Here is a 17,939-nt window from a genome sequence, read left to right on the forward strand (position 1 = left end):
ATGTTCTTTATCACCTGAAAATTTACCATCTCTCTTTGTTCCTTGGTTCCTTTACAAATTGTTTATAATCAATTTTTACTGAATAAGCAAGGAGGAGCTGAAGATCAGAGAAACTGAGCCTCATTTAAAGAACAAAGAGAATTTCCTAGCTGCAAAGCAGCAATCTCTGAAATTTGTTTTCCAAACTTGCCACCTTTCCCCCTCCATCAGTGCAGAGTCCTGCAACAAAGAAAAAGATGGAAAGAAGTGCAACTTCTTGTGTTATCACAGAAGGAGCTCAGCTGGAATTGGGCATCTCCAGAGGCTGGAGAATGCATGAGGCTGCAAATCAGCATCCCTTCATCCAGCAGCTGGGCCCTGCTGCATCCCTCCCCTTTGAGACAGAGACCCTTGCACAGCAGTCTCACCTGCAGAATGCTGCCCTGCAGTTCCATAACTCACCATTGTTGATTTCCCATTTTATTGGTTTATGTTTCAAATACAACTTTCCATCTATGGCTTTTTTTTTTTTAATTGAATTAACTTGTCTTTTTCGTACATTTCTGGGCACTTTGTAAAATACTACTCTTAATGCTTATATTTTTTTTCAAAATCTGTTCATTCTCACCCCAGTCGCCTGCTTTCTTGCCATACATCAGGTGCATGCATTTAGTTGAAATGTTGGTCCATGTAGCACAACTCTGAGCTCCATCAGGGTTCATCTTCAGATCCTTGGAGTTTACAAAACCTGACCTGCACTTTCCTTCTAAGCTCTGGCTTGACAAGACTGATGTGTTGCTGCCTTTTCTCTTTCAGGGGATGACCTGATGCGCTGTGTGGATCTTTACAATCAAGCCCAGTCCAAGTGGTTTGAGGAGATGGTGACCACCACTCTGGTGTGTAACATCTAAAACTACCCTTGCAGAATTGTCATAGCCTCCCAGTATTCATCATTCACAGCTAGTTCAGGGCAAAGTAGTGGGGAAAATTGGGTGATAAATCTCACATTGTGTTTCCCATTCTCAGTCCTAAGAAAAACTCATCAACAGGGGAAAGAAGAAATAATTGTTTCTTTGCAGAAGGCATTAAACCAGTTCAGGGCTGCTTAGGGGCCAGAACACTCGAATTGTCCTTGAGAAGGATGAAGTAATGCACAAGGAAAACACAGAAAAACACATGATAAATCACCAAATCCATTTACACATTCATGAATTTTTCTATTTCACAATTTTCTTTGAAGTCTCCCCAGAGCCATCTCTTCTGCAGACTTAACAGCCCCAGTTGTCTCAGCCTGGCTTGCTGCAAGCTGCCTTGGAGCATCTCTGGGCTTCCTCTGGACTTAACCCAGAAGCTGCACATCCTTCTTGTGCTGCCAAGCCCAGAGCTGGCTCCAGGTGGGATCTCACCAGAGCCTCCCCTAAGGGCCCTCCAGACCCTCTTTTGTCTTTGTGGCCCTGCTTTGGACATTCTTAACAGCTTAAGGTCTTTTTTTTTTTTTTTTATATTGCTGGTGCCCAGAACTGCACACAGTGCTCAGTGCACTCAGAAGGACAAAATGCAGATTTTATATAGATTTTTTGGGGTATAATATCAGAATCCAGAAGAAGAGGGAGGCAGAAAATGTCAGGAGGAAAGACAGAAATCACCTGCCTTTTCAACCAGAGTGTTGCTGCATTCTGCTTACTGCCAGCTGAGCAAGGTGGAAGCTTGTCCCAGCTCATCATCTGGGGAGCTGTGCTCTGACAGGTGTCTGGTTGGAATGGGGGTGGTCTGAGCCATCCCCCCAGTGTGCTTCTGCTGTCCCAGGGAATCACCATCATTTCTGTAGCTAGCAATAAAACACACAAAATTTCCTGCAGGAAACAGATTCCCTCTTGCTCGCAGCGTCTCTGAAGGCAGTGCCTGCACTCTCTGCCTTGGTTGTCTCAGTTTTGGAGCCTTTTGGAGAGGTCTGACCTTCTTTTCTGTTGCTAGGCTGAGATGACTGCTGTTGCTTGCTGTTTCTTATTCTTTGCAGAGCAGAGGAATGTGCAACCACAGAGTCCAGCTCCAAAGCATGACCCTGGGGCAGTATCGCAGCTCCTGGCAGCCTTTTGTGTATCCTCCTTTCTCTGGGCCTCCAAGCTCAGGTTCCAGTAAAAATATGGACTTGTTTTTCTTCATGTCCAGGAGCTTGAGAGACTAGAAGTTGAAAGGGTGGAGATGATTCGGCAGCATCTGTGCCAGTACACACAGCTGCGGCACGAGACAGACATGTTCAACCAAAGTGTAAGTGTGCTTTTGTTTGCTCTCTGTGCCCTTCACTGCCCTCCAGCTGAGCAGAGCTGTCCCTCCTGACCTGCTCTGACTGGCTTTTGTCAAAGGATGTGGGGGGAAGTGTCTGCAGCAGAGCTGTGCTGCCTCCCTGCAGTGCAGGGCTCACTGATCGCGTTTCACGCAGCTCTCTCCTGAGGGAGACACAGCCAGCTGAAGTGCATTTGGCCAGCATGAGCCATAATTAGCTCTCCCAGCATGATGCACTACTCCATGAGGTCTTCTGTTTGTGCAGGGAAGATGCTGAATTGCTTCACTGTTGGAGAAGGGAGTGTATATATATATATATTCATTATTAAAAACTGGCCATTTATCAAATATTGAAGTATGGGGGATGCACGCTGACTCAGTGCAGTTGTATTTGGTGTAAGGTGCATGTTGCAGGACAGGAGTCAGAGGCTGCCTGGTGCTGCCTGGCACAGGAAACCTGTCTCTGCTTCTTCAAGTCTCCCTGTTCTCCTCTCACCACAAGGCTGCACATCCAGACCTGTCTTGTCCATCCAGTCTCATGTACGTGCAGCTCTCACTTGTCTGCAGATGCAGTGTAGGCATGCCCACAGCTGCTCTGCATGTCAGAGCAATGACTCTCTGCTTGAAGTGTGCCCTTGACATTTGGATTCTTGTTTTCTTCATTTCAGACAGTAGAACTTGTGGATCAGTTGCTTCGGAAAGTGGATCCTGCCAAAGACAGGGAACTGTGGGTAAAAGAACACAAAACTGGAGATATCCGACCTGTGGACATGGAAATATAGACTGATCTGTGGTTGGATGTGATGAGTCCACTGAATTAAGCAGGCTAATGTTTGTTTTTAAGGGTCAAAAGAGCATAGGGAAAAGGTTGTTTCACTACCAGACAGACACCTTGTAATTTTTGCCTGTATGGGCTATCTCTGTTCCATTTAGTCATTACAATGGTCTCGTTGTGCTAAGCCTTAAGCACCAGACATTCCAGGGTGAAAAAAAAAACCAGATGTGTGCTTCCCACCAGAGGTTCCCAATTGCACGCAGCTTCCAGGAGAAATCTGCTTCCTGGCACAGAACGTGCCCTGTTCTCCAGTGACTTTGTGCTCCACCCCTTGCATGACTATCTCTATCCAGTATGTTAGAACAAGCAGGCAGAGAGCCTCTGGCCAGCAAGGAGATAACTGAACATGATGCAGGAGGCAAGGAAGTCCTGATCACCAATCCCAGGTCTGTCACTGACTGCTCTCATAGGGAAATCAGTTCACTTTCCTGGCTCCCCCGTTTATAAAATCTGTGGATCCTGCAGCAATGTTGTGTGGATGCATTGCTTTCATATAACACTGTCTTTCACCATGGCAGTGAAGTGATGGCCCTTCTCCCAAAATCTATGGAGAGGATTCCTGTTCTTCCTGTTTTATACTCCCTCTCAGGGATACATAAACCCATTTTCATGATTTCTGTTGTCAGCCGGTCAGTAAGTTTGAAAGTGTTACCATCACAATTTTAATCAGGAAAGACTTGGTTGTACTATACCTACCTCATAAGCTGTCAGAGTGCCCTCAATGACAGAAGGAGGTCGTATTCCAAGGAATAAATGAGATGTTTAAAATCTTTCCTGCTCATGCAAGGTGTTTTTCCACAGAATCTCCTTAAAGACAGTCCTCTAATAGTTTACTTGGGATTCAGGTTTAAATTTCCTTTGTTGGTTTCTTCAGGTGAATATCACAGACTTTAGGTATTTTTAATTACTGGGTTTCTCCCATTAAATTTTGGCTTTTATCTTTTTGGAGCCTGATTTTCAAAGGTGCCATGAATATGTGATGCTGGATTGCATTCAGTGTAGATGTAGGTGCCCAGCACTTCTGTACCATCTGAGGTTTTTTTTTTCTGTTTCCCTTAACTTGCAAACCACCAAAAATTCAACACAGCTCTTAGCAAATAGTGTTATGTAGTTTGGAGACTGGTTTTGAAAAGGTATTTATTTTCTTCTGCTGTTTTTTCTGATGGAGTATTCAATGTTGATGTTAAAATATTTTTTCAGCATTTCATACAATGCAAAGATTCTTCAGATTCTTGCTTTAGATCCAGGAGAAATCTTGATTCTCACCACTGTGGCCTTTACTCAGTGTTTACTGTGGTCTTAGCTACAATATCCCAAACCACACTATTTCATTTGATCCACACTTTTGCTCCATTTTATCTCACTGTCTTTTTCTCCCCAGCCCCAGAGCTGCATCCTTCTTTTGTTCTACTACTATTCCAGGTTTTTGTTCACCATCCTCCAAATGCTGGGATTGGATCATTGGGAGTCAATATTCCTCCTTACAAATACAAACTGGGACACAGAAAAGTCTTACCTGGAGCATGTTTGTAACATTGCTGCCGTGCTTGTTTTTCTGGTTTATTATTTCTAAATTATTACTGCATTTTTCTATTGATCCCTTTTTTCCCAGCCATCTCTTTACTAGCACAGCTTCATTCCTGTCTTGCAAATGCCTTCACAACCCATCCTCTGCTGCCTCATCAACCATTCCAAGCCTTCAGCATCCTTTGCACGCTGGCAGGTGGAGTGCCATGGCTGCTGCGTGCTCAGGGTCACTGCTCCTGCTGTGGCCCCTCTGTGCTGCTCTCCCCCTGCACACTTGGGAATTTGGACTTTATTCTTGCTGGTGGCAGAGCTCAGTGTGCTGTGAGCCTCCCCCAGGCTCCTGCACAGAGCACTGCAGCACCAGCTGAAGGGTTTGGTTTGCCTGGGTGTCCTCCCTGGAGTCCTCTTCTCCTTCCTTCTGCCCTCGAGCAGGTCAGTTGATGATCTCTCCTTTTCAGTTTCTGCTGATTCACTCTCTGTCTTACTAATTTTTGGCCATATCAGTGTGTGCTTCTAACTCTTCCCTTGCACTTCAGAGGACAGGCACTTTTTTATTTTATAAGCCTACAAGTGCAGGTTGAACTTTGAAAACTTCCGTGGCCAAAATATAATGTGAATACGTGAAAGCTGCATTTCAGGTTTCCCCCTATTCTAGGCTGTATTGTAAATTTAAATGAGCAATCTTGACAATGCCTCAGCACATTCTTGTTTTGATTGCAAAGCAAAGCTAGTTGTGCACTTTATACAGTATTCTCCTTAATAAATACCTGAAAGAAGTTAGCAATTACATTTTATTTTTCCTTTCTTTAAAGGTGTTCGTTATTTTATCTCTTTTGGACTGGAAATACTGTCCATTAGCACAGGTTTCTCTGGAGACTGTAATGTGTTTTGGTTCCTCTGCTAAGATGTATTTATGCTGCTCTGAATTCTTAGTTTGAGGGTTTGTTGTTTTTGTTTGGTTGGGGTTTTTTTTTTGGGGGGGGGAAGGTTTGTTTTTGGGTTTTCTTTTACTCTTTGGTTTTATTTCCAGCCACTTTTCCCTCTTCCAGTTCTTGGTCCATTTGAAATGTTTCAGGGATGTGAGCTGCCCACAGCAGCAATTCTCTTGGTGGAGTTTGTGTCTCTTTTTCACTTGCATGAGCAGAGGAGAGCACAGGCACCTGGCTGCTGATCATTGCCAGCCCCAGGAGCCTCTGGGTTCTGCTCCACCACAGGTGAGATGCTTCACCCACAACACTTCCATCTGCGTTCAGTGCAAGTTTTGCTGTTGCTTGTAAGCATCTTTCAGCTCATTTCTTTCAAAAGATGCTATTCCCTCTTGATGTGACCCTGCAGATCAGAGTTACCTGGCTCATTCCCTCTCTCTGACTGATGGATTTTGGACAGTGATGCCTTCCAGGTCAGGGCATGCTGGAGTCCCCTTGCTTCTAGCAGGCAGCACCCTCAAAGAGGGTAGTGGCACATTGAAAGGAGAGCATGGGTTCCTGCTCTCACAGGTAACTTTGGGAGTTTCAGCATTGCTCTGTCCTCCACTGAGTTTCAGAAATGCAGTGGAGCCCAGTCTGTCTCCATGCTCATCCTAAACAGCTGCTTCTTCAGAGCAAACTCAGTGTTTTATTAAAATTCCAGCATGTGTGGATGCTGCATGATGCTGCTGCAGTGTAGCTGAGCAATGGAATACCAAAGGAAGTCTCTTAGCTCCAGCACTGAGCTTGGGCGTCATCTCATTTCAGCTGGCACCTCACACCCCTGGTGCGAGTTTTGGCTGGTTTGGTCACTGTGGGGACCAGATTGGCAGGGTTGTCTCACATCTCTGAATGCCCTGAGGTCACAGAGAGGCCAGCTCTCAGCTAACACTGTTTGCTTTCGCTGCCAGGGGTAGAAAAGGGGGAATTTCCCTCTGGTCCTTAGCAGGTGGCTCTGCCTGCCCAGATCTGTCAAGCCACCCGTGTTTTGGGAGTGCTGCCACACCTGTGAGCTCCCTCTTGGTCTGAGTGATGCTGTCACACTCTTGTCCTGTGCTGGAGGGCTCTCTGGCATTGTCCATTTCAGCCAGAGCCTTTTGGCCCTTCTCTGGGCTTCCTGAGCCCCGTGGCTTCAGATCTCCTGGCTGTCTGACACACAGCAGTGCCAGAGCTGGTGAGGTGCATTGCCAGCTGTACCCTCAGCTGCCACACAGAATGAGAACTTTTTATTCATCACCCAGAGCCTCCTGCCTGTGTCTCCAAAGCACAGTTGAACACCTTTCTCCCTAAGTTATTCTTTCAGCTCATTTCCTGCCAGAACTCGTTCTGGATCCAGTGCTGTTGGCTGATTCCTGCTGGAGTTATGAGCTGAGAGCAGTGAGTATTTTACCACATGGGCCAAATGCACTCTTCTCCCATTAGCAGCAAGATTCCAGTTTTTTCTTGGAGCAATATCCCAAAAAGGCCAAATTCTCAGTTTGCCAACCTGCTCCAGGTTCAGTCATCTCTGCACTCGCACTTGTTCATCACCTCTGTGGGTTGGACATCTTTTGAAAGATTTTAGTTGCTCCCTTATAGGGACATTACTTCATTATTGGACACTGGAATTGTAGAAGATAGCTTTAATTTTCTTAAATTTTAAAATACTGTAACAGCAGTGAAAATCATTCAGAAATCCCTCTTATGTTTCTAGACTCCCTTTCCCCCTGTGCAGTCACTTCTGAGCTGCTGGGGGGCAGCTGTGCTCCCCCTTATTGCACAGATAAACACTGAAATCACACTTCCTTCAGTGCCTGACAAGCAGCATGCAACCTTGTGCACTGTTTCTTTTTCCCTTTATACAGCTTTTTTTTTTTTTTTTTTAATTTTGCTTGGGTTGGGGTTTTTTTCTTTTCCCCTAAAGGGAATTTTCTGTGGTGCATTCACAGGAAACTTCTTTATGCTTGTAGCAGTTGTAGTTTCTCAGGCTTTGTTAGAGCTTCCTAGAATTGTCCTTGTTTTTAATGTCATTATTTAATATTGGCTGCAAGTTAGGCTTGTTCTATAGAACTGGGCATTCTTCACCTGTTCTTTGGAGTGCTCAGCACTCAGAGATTTCTTGGAATACAGCAGGGAGCTAAGAGGTAAGACTCTTTGAAAATCAGGCTAACAAACAGAAATGCACAAGCCTCTTTTTTCCTTACTTATACTCAAGTACATGGATAAAGTAAATAAGAAGAAATGAGAAATAATTAACGTGTAGCTGCTCTCTGTGCAGCTCCTGTGGTGTTTTTGTGTGGGGCTGCAGGCAGAACACACCTCTGGAGTCTGGACCCACCGATGATCAGCTGTAAAAGCTGATTACTGATGCAGCTGTAAAAGCTCAAATCCATAATTCAGTGGCCAAGTGGCTCTGCCCATCCATTCCTTCATCACACACAGGGAGAGAAAGGGCGCTGCTTACCCAGGTGGGTCCTTCACTACCAAGCACCTTAAGAAATCCAGACAAGCACTTTGAAGGTCCCCCTGGAATGAGTAGATGTGGCTTCTCGGTGTGGTTATTGGATGTTTCCTTCTGAACTGAAAGCAGATTTACTGTTTCACAGTATCTCCTGTGCTCTGTCCACTAGTGCAGCCTGCTGGCTCCGCTCCAGAGATGGCAGCAGTGTCCTCAGGGCAGTCCTGCTCACCCTGACATTCCTCTCATTGGCAATTGCATCTTCAAAAGGCAGTGTCAAAAAGGCAGTTTTCAAAATAATGAGCTTTTCAGTTCACAGACCTCTCTGGAAAGCCTGCAGGCTTTTTGCTCCCCAGTGTGTGTTGAAATAGCAGAGTGCTGGGGCAGAGGTTGCTGAAGCATTGGCTCTGAGGAGTTGCTGGAGTGTGGACATTCCTGCCATGCTCTCCCAGGGATGGGGAGCAGCCCACAGGCATCCTGTGTGCACCAGAGGAGCCTGCAGGTCACACCTGTCCTAACCAGGTGGGCAAGAGCCACAGATAAATTCAGGTTAAAGCAGACACATAGGGCAGGAGGATGGTGACCTCGGTGGCATCTCTCAGACCCTGATGGGCACTGAGTAGTGCTGATAAATTCAGATTAAAGCAGGATGGTGACCTCAGTGGCATCTCTCAGACCCTGATGGGCACTGGGTGATGGTGAGTGAGGAGCCCATCATTGTCCCAGTCCTGCTCAGAGCTGGAGGATCAGTGCTGGATGTGTCTGTGGCTGGTTCAGAGCTGTCAGCTGCTCGCACCGTGCAAGGCCAGTAGGTGCCAGTGCTGCCCTGGGGACTGGAGAGGGGCTCTGGCTTGTGGCTGCCCCAGGTCAGGTGTGCTGAGCCTGCTGAGCTTCAGGAGCCTGGAGCACACTCAGCCCTGCTGAGGCGCAGTGGGAATGGAGCCTTTCCTGGCAGCAAATCCTTGTCTTTCCCTGAGAACACTGTTGGAAGAATAACACCCACTGCTTTGTCTTAAAATAGATTTTATTCACATGAGTGGTGCATCTTTCAACTCTTTATTTTCCCCTCTCTGTTGTTACTGTAGCCCTTCATCAGTGAAGTACAACACCTTTAATTTTGAAATTTCATAGAACATATCTGTTATTTCCATGTGCTAACCAAACTTCATGCTTTTGGCTGTTTTCTGAGAGTTTTAAGAGCTTTTTTGGAGAGGTTATTTTGGGTTTTATTTTGGATGTTTTTTTTTATCAGCCACCAGGTTTGGAAGTGTAATAACTTCTTCTTGTGCTAGCTGCAGTTTCTTTTTCCTTCCTGAATGTTTTTTTTCTGAAGGGACCAACACATAGCACAATTCAGCTTAAATTTCTAATCCCATGCATTCCTCAAGGCAGAAACCTTTTGTGCCTAATGATGCATCTGAGTTTAAGAACTGAACCTGGATAAAATCTAAAATCACAGACCAATAAAAAAAAATAATCTTAGATTAACCACATAATAGTCACAGAAAAAACCCACGTATAGATTTGAGACATTCAAATTTAATTCCCTCAACTTACATTAAGTTGGACTATTTCAGGTGTGTCATAAGAGACAAACTCAGTGGATATTCAGAACAAAAGCTTTCCAGCTGTTCTGTCCAGGTTCAGTGAGTGGACAGGACCATAATTGTGAATATATGCAGTCTTTTAGGGCTACTGATCTAACAAGTAACTGAGTAATGGCTTGTATCACAACCCTATTAAAATTCTGCTCGTAAATCCCCTTGAAGTGCCTCTTTAAACAGAATCTGCTACAAGCACGTGAAAAATACAGATTTACCCCGCAAATTGCCAAATCTCAGGAGCAGCCACTGTGCACAGATCTGTGCAGGATTCTCAGCCCCTTCCTTGCCCTGAACTTGGGCACCCTTTTAGGACAGCCCTGTCTGCAGGAGAGCTGCCTTTGCCTCTGAGAATTTGCTGTCCAGCTCAGGCATCCCAAGTTCTCAATGCTGAAAATGGAATAGAGAAAATTAGAATTTAAAAGCAACCGCATTGAAACTAATCTTTGGACCCGTGCTTGGTCTCAGTAGAATAAGCAGGGAATTCTGCATAAAAATAGTATGCAGGAATAATTTTGCATAAAAGAGATGTTACACTTTATTGCATAAAATTAATAAATAATATTAATAATAATAATTTTAAAAGCCCACAGCTTTATTTTTTTTTTTACAGCAGTTGCAGAGAAGAAATGTTCTGGTCCTGGAACTCAAAAGCTGAATGTGATTTCAGGGATCTCAACATCTGCTAACAAAATAATCAAAGTCATGTTAATACCAGAATTTGGCAATGGTTGACCTGAAATCCCTTTTTCCTTTGGAGGTTTTTGATGAAATGGCTGAGATTATCAGAATTGCCTAAGGAATTTGGATGTCCACACTCTTTTAGGTCAAAAACACTCTTTAGGGACAGCAGCCTCTGTCCAGTAGGAAAACTGCAGCTACTGGTGTTGGACAAAAATTCTTTCTTCTCCTTCTTTTCTGCAACACAAGACAGTGAGAATTCCACTGGGCAGTTCTGCAGACACTGTAGCAGCAGGGATTCACAGATACCAGGCTAAACCAGAGTTTTCTACCAAAATTAAGTTGCTTATTTGGTCCTTTTTTGTGTAAGTTTTCCTAAATACTTCTAAATTTCTAGGAAAGTTGTCTTTTGCCAGTACTAATGACTTGTTTTTACAGATGCTTAACCAAAATTTTATAACCTCCCATAAATTTTGGCTGACTAGACCCCTTAAATAGTTTATTTATCACACAGCCTCTGTCTGGGTTACTAGTAAATCTTGGATCATTGTGGGAATTCTAGGATGGCTTTTGTTCCCTAAGGGTAGATGAAGGAATCACTTACTGAACTTAAGTTGAATGAAGAGAAGATTTAAGGGGCAGATCTTCAGCTTGAATAAACTGGCAGGGTTCAGTGGAAGCTACTTGATGTCAGCTGTGGATCTTGTCCTTCAGTGTTGAAGGCATTTCCTATATGTAATTTTTCTGTCTTACTGTAAAACAATTTCATATGGTTAAACTGTATTTTCCTATATTGTTCTGCAAGTTTATATACACCATAGTGCTCATCTCATCTCCTGTAAAATAAACTGTACAGAGACACATTGAGCATGGAATTGTCTTTACCCAGTTGCTTTTTCTTCTCCCACAGCCCCAAACCTCATGAGTGCAGTTTGATCAAAGACCCTGTGGGGTGCCACATGGACTTTTTTATATTTATTAATTACTATTATATTTATTTATTGCTATTATATTATCTTAACGCAGCTTGATTTTGCAGCCACATCACTGGGGTGTAATTTTCTTCTGCTTACCCTTTTCAGATCTTCACGTGATATTCAGACACGTTTGGTTCCTGCAGTTTTTATTTTCAACTTTTTCTTTTTTTTTTTCTGGAAATCAATTCCAGAAACACGTGGGGTTAAGTGGTTCTTGAAGCAAGCAGGCTGACCATGAGCAGCCTGAGAGCAGCTGCCATGGAACGGGTGTGTGGTTTTTATGTTTTGAGTGATCTGGAGCTCTTCCCCACCCAGTCAATCCTTCACTTTCAAGCTTCACATGCAGCTGGAAGCTCAGTTGAAAGCACTGCTGTAAAAACCTTGTTAGTGATTCTTCTCCGTTCGATATTTGAGTTAATATGCATGTTGACAGGTTTTCTGACAAAGTCAAAATCAGGCCTGCCAAAATCCTGCCTAAGCCAACAGCTGCCTGTGCAAGGGGGCTCAGAGCAGCTGGGGGTCACAGTTCTGCCCCACTCCCTGCAGGGTGTGGCATCCAGACCTCTCAGAAACCTCTCTGGAGATTCTTCCTGGGCCTTTTTCCAGTTTTGAACTCATGTGAGAACTGGTTTCTGCAAGCCCCTGCACTCTGTGCTTTGTGCATGGAGGTGGGAAGTGGTGGCAGAGAGAAGACACTGAAGGTTAAACGCTGAAAAAGTCCCAGGTGGAAGCTTGGTTTTCATAGCAGTGTCTTTACACCTTGTCCAGAGTTGCCTAAAGCTGTGTAAAAAAAAAAACTTCAGAAAGCTGTTTCAGATTCTGGTGCTTGGTGTAGAGCAGCTGGTGAGCACCTTGAGCAAAAAGCACTTCCTTGTGGGGGACTTTGACACAACCTGGAAACCCAAACTGGGGAGACACTGAACAAACCATTTGCTGTGCTGGTGTAGCAGTGCTGGCAGAGGTGTGCACACTCTTCTCAGAAAGGAGAAGACACTGAAGGTTAAACACTGAAGAAGTTCCAGGTGGAAGCTTGGTTTTCACAGCAGTGTCTTTACACCTTGTCCAAAGTTGCCTAAATTTGTTTTAAAAAAATCTCTGAGATTCTGGTGCATGGTGTAGGAGCAGCTGGTGAGTGCCCTGAGCAAAAAGCACTTCCTTGTGGAGACTTTGACACAACCTGGAAACCCAAACTGGGGAGACACTGAGCAAACCATTTGCTGTGCCAGTGCCCAGAAAAACATCCCAGTTAAGGAGCAGAGCAGGTATTGGCAGTGGCAGGGTGGCAGCCTTGCAGTCTGCAATATTTACATGGCAGAGATCACAAGGTTTAACACCATTCTGCACAGGAATATCTGTGCTAGGCTTCTGCTGCCATAATAATGAAAAAAATCAGCTTGGATTCCACAGTGTAATCAAGCCTTTGACTTCTGAGGTCCATCCAAGAGGAGAAGCAGAACATGACTGCACCTGCAGATGTCTCAGGCCTGAATTTAAAGCAGCGCTCCTGGACCCACGGGCCAGGTAAGTCCTGATGGTGCTCCCGGGGACCCTGACAATGATCTGTTGGAGCTGTCTTCATCTGTGCCGGCCACTGGGCACACAGAGAGACAGCTCTGCCTTGCAGGGCTTGGGAGGGACAGACAGACAGCCTGCAGCAGGTCACAGATGTGTATGTTTGCAGTGTTCATGAAGGATTCACATAAAGCCATTGAAATAGGAGTAGACATGGATACTGCTGTGGGGCAATTGAAAAGTTAAACTGATTCTACAAGATGGATGGGTTGAAAGGGTTTTTAAACCTTCAGAAGTCAGTGTGACCTGTGTTCTGCACGAAGCCCTTAGAAGTAAAGCTATGTGTAAAGTAAAAGTAAAGCTATGTGTAAAGTTAAAGCATTGGTTTAACTCAGATCTTGTAATCTTTCCTGGTTTGCTGCATTACCACCATTTCTGTCATGTGGTTTCAAGGAATACAGTGGAAATTTCTGTATTGATGGTCAGATGGCTCAGGGAATTCTATTTGCACAGCTTACTTTGAACTAACCTCACACACAAGGGAAGTTTCAGCAGTCATGGTCCTCTAGCTTGACTGGAACCACAGAAATACCTGTGTCATATTTCTTCTTGGGGAAGTTACTGTCTCAGTCCTTATACAAATGAAAAAGAATTACAAACATGCACTGGTGAAGTATTTATTGTAGGGACAAACAGTCCAGCCTCAGTGGTCTGTGCTGCAGGCTGTTTGCACTGTTGTTTTCACAAGCCCCTGAAAGCAGAGGATGAAAACCTTCAGCTTAGCTTTGATTTTGACTTCCTGTTTTATCAAGTAGAAAACCAAACACTCGAGTCTCCCAGAGCTACAGCAGAAGTTACAGTCTTTTTATTTACAGAGCAATGATTTTTTTTTTTAATTTTTTAATTTTTTTTTAGACTTAGCAAATGTTTTAAGACCGTGTCGCTTGTCTCTGGTTCTTTGCTCAAAGAGACTGGGGCTGGTTTTGTGGCAGCTGGTTGGATGTCTTTAACCTGAGTTCTGCAGCTCTGCTCTCGGGCTTTAGGGGCTGTTCCCACTGCCTTTCCACTTTCTGCAGGTTTGTACAAGGGAGGAAGACTGGGTGGCACTGTGGTGGAAAGTGGGAATGTGGGGGTTAAGTGCAGACCAGCACTGCTCAGGGCTCTCAGGGATCTTTCTGTGTCTCACATTCCCAGGGGAGTGCCTGCAAACCGTGTGCAGCTGTGCAGGGTGAGCAGCCTGGCTGCTGTGCTGCTTCCAGACACCACGGGCAGATGTGAGCTCAGGGCCTTGCTGACCTTTGCTGCTTTGTGCTTTTCCTCTCTTGCTGAAGCCAGTTCATTCCTCGCCTCCCAAGTCTGTGAGAAGTGAAACTGTGCATTAGCCCATGTAGCTGAGTGTCCTGGCATGACAGTGACCAGTAAGCACCAGTTTCATTGGGAAGGGTGGGAGGAGAAAGCTGGGTCATGAATTACATGGAATTCATTGTGATTCAACCCCGGATTGCACTTTGATCCCTGCTCAGGGACTCTTCCCCAGCACTGTCAGTGCTGGCTTTTCTCACCTTTGTTGCTTTGTGCTTTTCCTCTCTTGCTGAAACCAATTCATTGCAAATCCAGAGTTTTACTTCTCCCAAGTCTGTGAGAAATAAAACTCTGGACTAATCTATGTAGCACCAAATTAGTCCATAAGCACCAGTTCCATAGGGAGGGGTGGGAGAAGAAAGCTTGGTCATGAATTACATGGAATACATTGGGATTTGATCCTCTGCTCAGGATCTTCCCCAGCAGAGTCAGTGCTGGAATTAAACAGCACCTGACAGATATTTTGCCTCCCTAGAGATAAATAGATGGACAGTTCAGTCAGTGATTGATAATTGATCTTCTGTGGTACCTTTCTCAAATAAAGTCCAATAAATCCACCTCTTTCCTTCCCTGAAAGGAAAAGGAGAAAGGAAAAAGCTGAAGAATTCTTCCTAGTGTCTTTTTGTTGTTCTTGTTCCTTTTCTTAGTTCTTCTGGGCGGTGTTTTGCATCCTCTTTGCTGAGCCAATGTGGTGCACAAGGAAACAGCCTTGGAGGGCTGGTATGTGGCAGCTGAGCTTTAATTTCCTGGAGCTAATTGCAATGCTGAAGCTCACAAGCAGCTGCTTCTCACTGTAGATGTGTGTGGCTCCAGGAATGACTGCAGAGATGCCTAAACAGGAGATGACATTTAGCACAGCAGAGAGTTTGTGAGATTTGAAATGGCAGGTGGAAAAAAGCCAGTTAAAAATCCAGAGGGGTGGTTGCTATGGGAGTTGGGAAGATGATGTTAGTGAAATAACATCATGGAGAATTTTACAGAATTTTCCTTACAGAATCACAGAATTTTCCGTAATGGGAGCTCAGACTGATGGGAAAAGGGAAGAAAAATCCAGAATCAAATGAAAGAGTGAAAGGAAGGACCAGTATTATCAATTCCAAGGCATAACTGACAGAGCTTTCCAGAATGGAATGTTTGCTTTACTGTTTGAGCCTTTGAGGCACAAGAGACTGTGACGTGCAGAAGCAATATATTTAACAAAGAATGTAAGTACACATGAATAATTAGCATACAGCTGACATCTCTGGCTGTAGGAGGAGCCACTGTGTCTGGAGGGCTGTGCTCTAGGTGTAATAAAATATCAGAGATTAATAGCCTGTCTCAAACAGATTACTGAGATGGAATAAATCTTGTGCATATCAGATCAGTTATCACCCCACATCTCATGGCAAAGCTCTTCTGGCCCCCACAGGCTATTCTGGGCTTGGAATGGGATTTTTTTTTCCTTTCTTTTGTCATGCAAGTTTTGACAGAAAGCAAAATCCTTGGCAAAGACAACTCCAAAGCTGTGGCAGTCAGGTTTGGGCATGGGTTGGTTTTGATGTCCTGAGGATTAATTAACCAATATTCAGGAGGACAGTAATAATTGTTTTCCTGAATGGATTGACTCAGCAGAGTCCCAGGACTGTGGGAAGCCTTTATCTCCCACCAGGCTTTCTCCAGAGGCAGTGGAAACCTGGGGAGTAAAGGTGAGAAAGCAATGGATAAAAGATCTGTTACCAGGTCTGCATGAGCATGAACCCCCGGGGGAATGTTAAACTTTCTGTTGCCCGATAATCAGTCAGCCTGCAAATTAAATCCATAATTTCCATAAAATACCACTGGTAAACAAACACCAGTTTAGGTCAGGCTGTCTCCTCCTCTTGTTTTGTTAGAACAAGATCCTACTTCATGTCCTTCCTGTGGGAATTGGAAAAACAGAAACTTCCACAGGCACTGAAGAGTTGGATCTGCAGCCTTAAAAGACACTTAGGTTGGTGTAAAAATACAAAACACAGACATTAAGCAGAAAAATCATAAATTATGTTTCTATAGTTGTAAGAATGTGCCTTAAGTAAGTGAGAAACTGTATTAAATAAGATAGTGAAAAGTCTATAATGCAAACTGAAATAATAATATAAATATAATTTATAGTGAAAAAATTTAAACTTATAAGGGGTGTGCTTGTATGGAATAAGCTAAAGAGTTTAGAAGTTAGAACAGAAGCATATGTGTGCCTGTGAGTTAGAAGCCCATTAGATAAAAATGTCCACAGTGCAGCAGAAGTAAGTAAAAATGATAAGTTAGAAAAGTAAAATGAAGCCTGTAGCAACTGGCTATTAGTTGCTTATAGAAGAAAGAAATATATATTAATAATAATATTTGTAATATTATTTCTAATATTTCTAATATATTTATAGTGTATTTATTTATAAAGTTATATATTAGAAAGTTATATATTACCTTATAACAAAAAAACTTTTAACTCCTCTTAAGCTATAGCCAAATGCTTACTCCTCTAAAATATCACTGATTGATGTTTATCTAAACAGTGGATTGTTCTTAACTTAAAACCAGTCCCATCCCTTCATTTCTGGCAGTGCCAGTGATGCCTTCCCACTGTTCCTGTGCACTTGCAGCATCCCTGGCTGCCCCGGGGGGTGTTATCAGCTCACCAGGTCTTATCAGCTTCAGTGTCCCTCAGGAGCCCCACAGAGGGTGGAAAGAAAATCCCAGGGGGATTCCTGACCTTCAGATTCCCATGAGGGCACTCAGCTATTCCTGCCTCTGACCAACCTATGTGGGTTGTGCAGTTCGCTGCTGCCTTCTAGAAATATTTAGAAATTAGGAGCTTGTAATAATTCTGTAAAATAAATAATGCTGTATTCTTGCTGTTGTCTACTTAGAAAGGCACTTTCTGAAGGAATCCATGTGGTGGTTGTTTTTGTCTGGATTAGACCTCAGGCCAACAGGGCTTGCTTATATAACAGGAGTTGATTTTTATAAACTGAAAGAGGCAAGAAGCCCAAACACATAATAGAGAGGAGAAATTGCAGCTAGAGGGGCTGCTGTTCAAAACACAGAAAACTGGTTTCTTGACCATATGAAAATCTTTAAAATGCAATTAAAGAGTAAACTCTTTCACTGAGATGCCATAAGATCTTACCATTTCAATGTCTTTAACACCTCAGTAAAACACATTCTAAATCTTTTCAATCTCTTCAATGTCTTAAACAATGGCTCTAGAAGAAATCAGTCTGTTTTAAATTGAGGAAGACACAAAGTGTGCACGTGTGGTGTCTGCTGTTTCCAGGGGCTGCTGAGGAAATCCATTACAGTAAAATTCTATATAAGCAAAACTCACATTCTAGTAAAAAAAAACCTTTAAAAACTACAGATTAATTATTTTAAAATAGCTCAAACATCTACAGTTTATTAATAGATCACTGAAATATACAACTTGGTATTGATTAAATAGCTTAACACAGATAGAACTGTAAAAGAAATACTTTTTTAAAGTGCCAGAAATAGGTTCTTGAACTAGTGCTAGTCAGTGAATTTATCTGTTCTTTGCAATAGAAGAGCATAAATGCCACAGGTTGCATGGCTAAACCTTTGTAGCCGGATAAATAATCAGCAAAGCATTGGTAAGTTATGGAAGTGGAATCATAGAATATTTATTGTATTCTTGATAGGATATTCTTGATAAACTTGATTGCATTTCATAGGTCTCTGGATGAGTTTGGATGTGAGAAATAAAACTTCACCATGGCTCTTGTTAAATGGAAGAAGAATGACTTT

The 17,939-nt window shown here is 43.5% G+C and overlaps 1 protein-coding gene across 3 annotated transcripts in view; it reads left to right on the forward strand.

Moving 5' to 3' along the window:
* GAS7 (growth arrest specific 7) overlaps positions 1-11,183 on the forward strand; it is an 82,112-nt gene extending 70,929 nt beyond the window's left edge. For all 3 annotated transcript variants that reach the window (XM_036394357.2, XM_036394358.2, XM_036394359.1), the window contains exons 12-14: positions 796-875; positions 2,149-2,247; positions 2,931-11,183. In XM_036394357.2, coding sequence (XP_036250250.1) covers positions 796-875; positions 2,149-2,247; positions 2,931-3,044 — 293 coding nt within the window. In that variant the 3' untranslated portion in view covers positions 3,045-11,183. The remainder of the gene's footprint in view (positions 1-795; positions 876-2,148; positions 2,248-2,930) is intronic.
* Positions 11,184-17,939: the final 6,756 nt, after the last annotated feature.

Source organism: Molothrus ater, chromosome 19 (genome assembly GCF_012460135.2).
Source record: "Molothrus ater isolate BHLD 08-10-18 breed brown headed cowbird chromosome 19, BPBGC_Mater_1.1, whole genome shotgun sequence".
NCBI lineage: Eukaryota > Metazoa > Chordata > Aves > Passeriformes > Icteridae > Molothrus > Molothrus ater.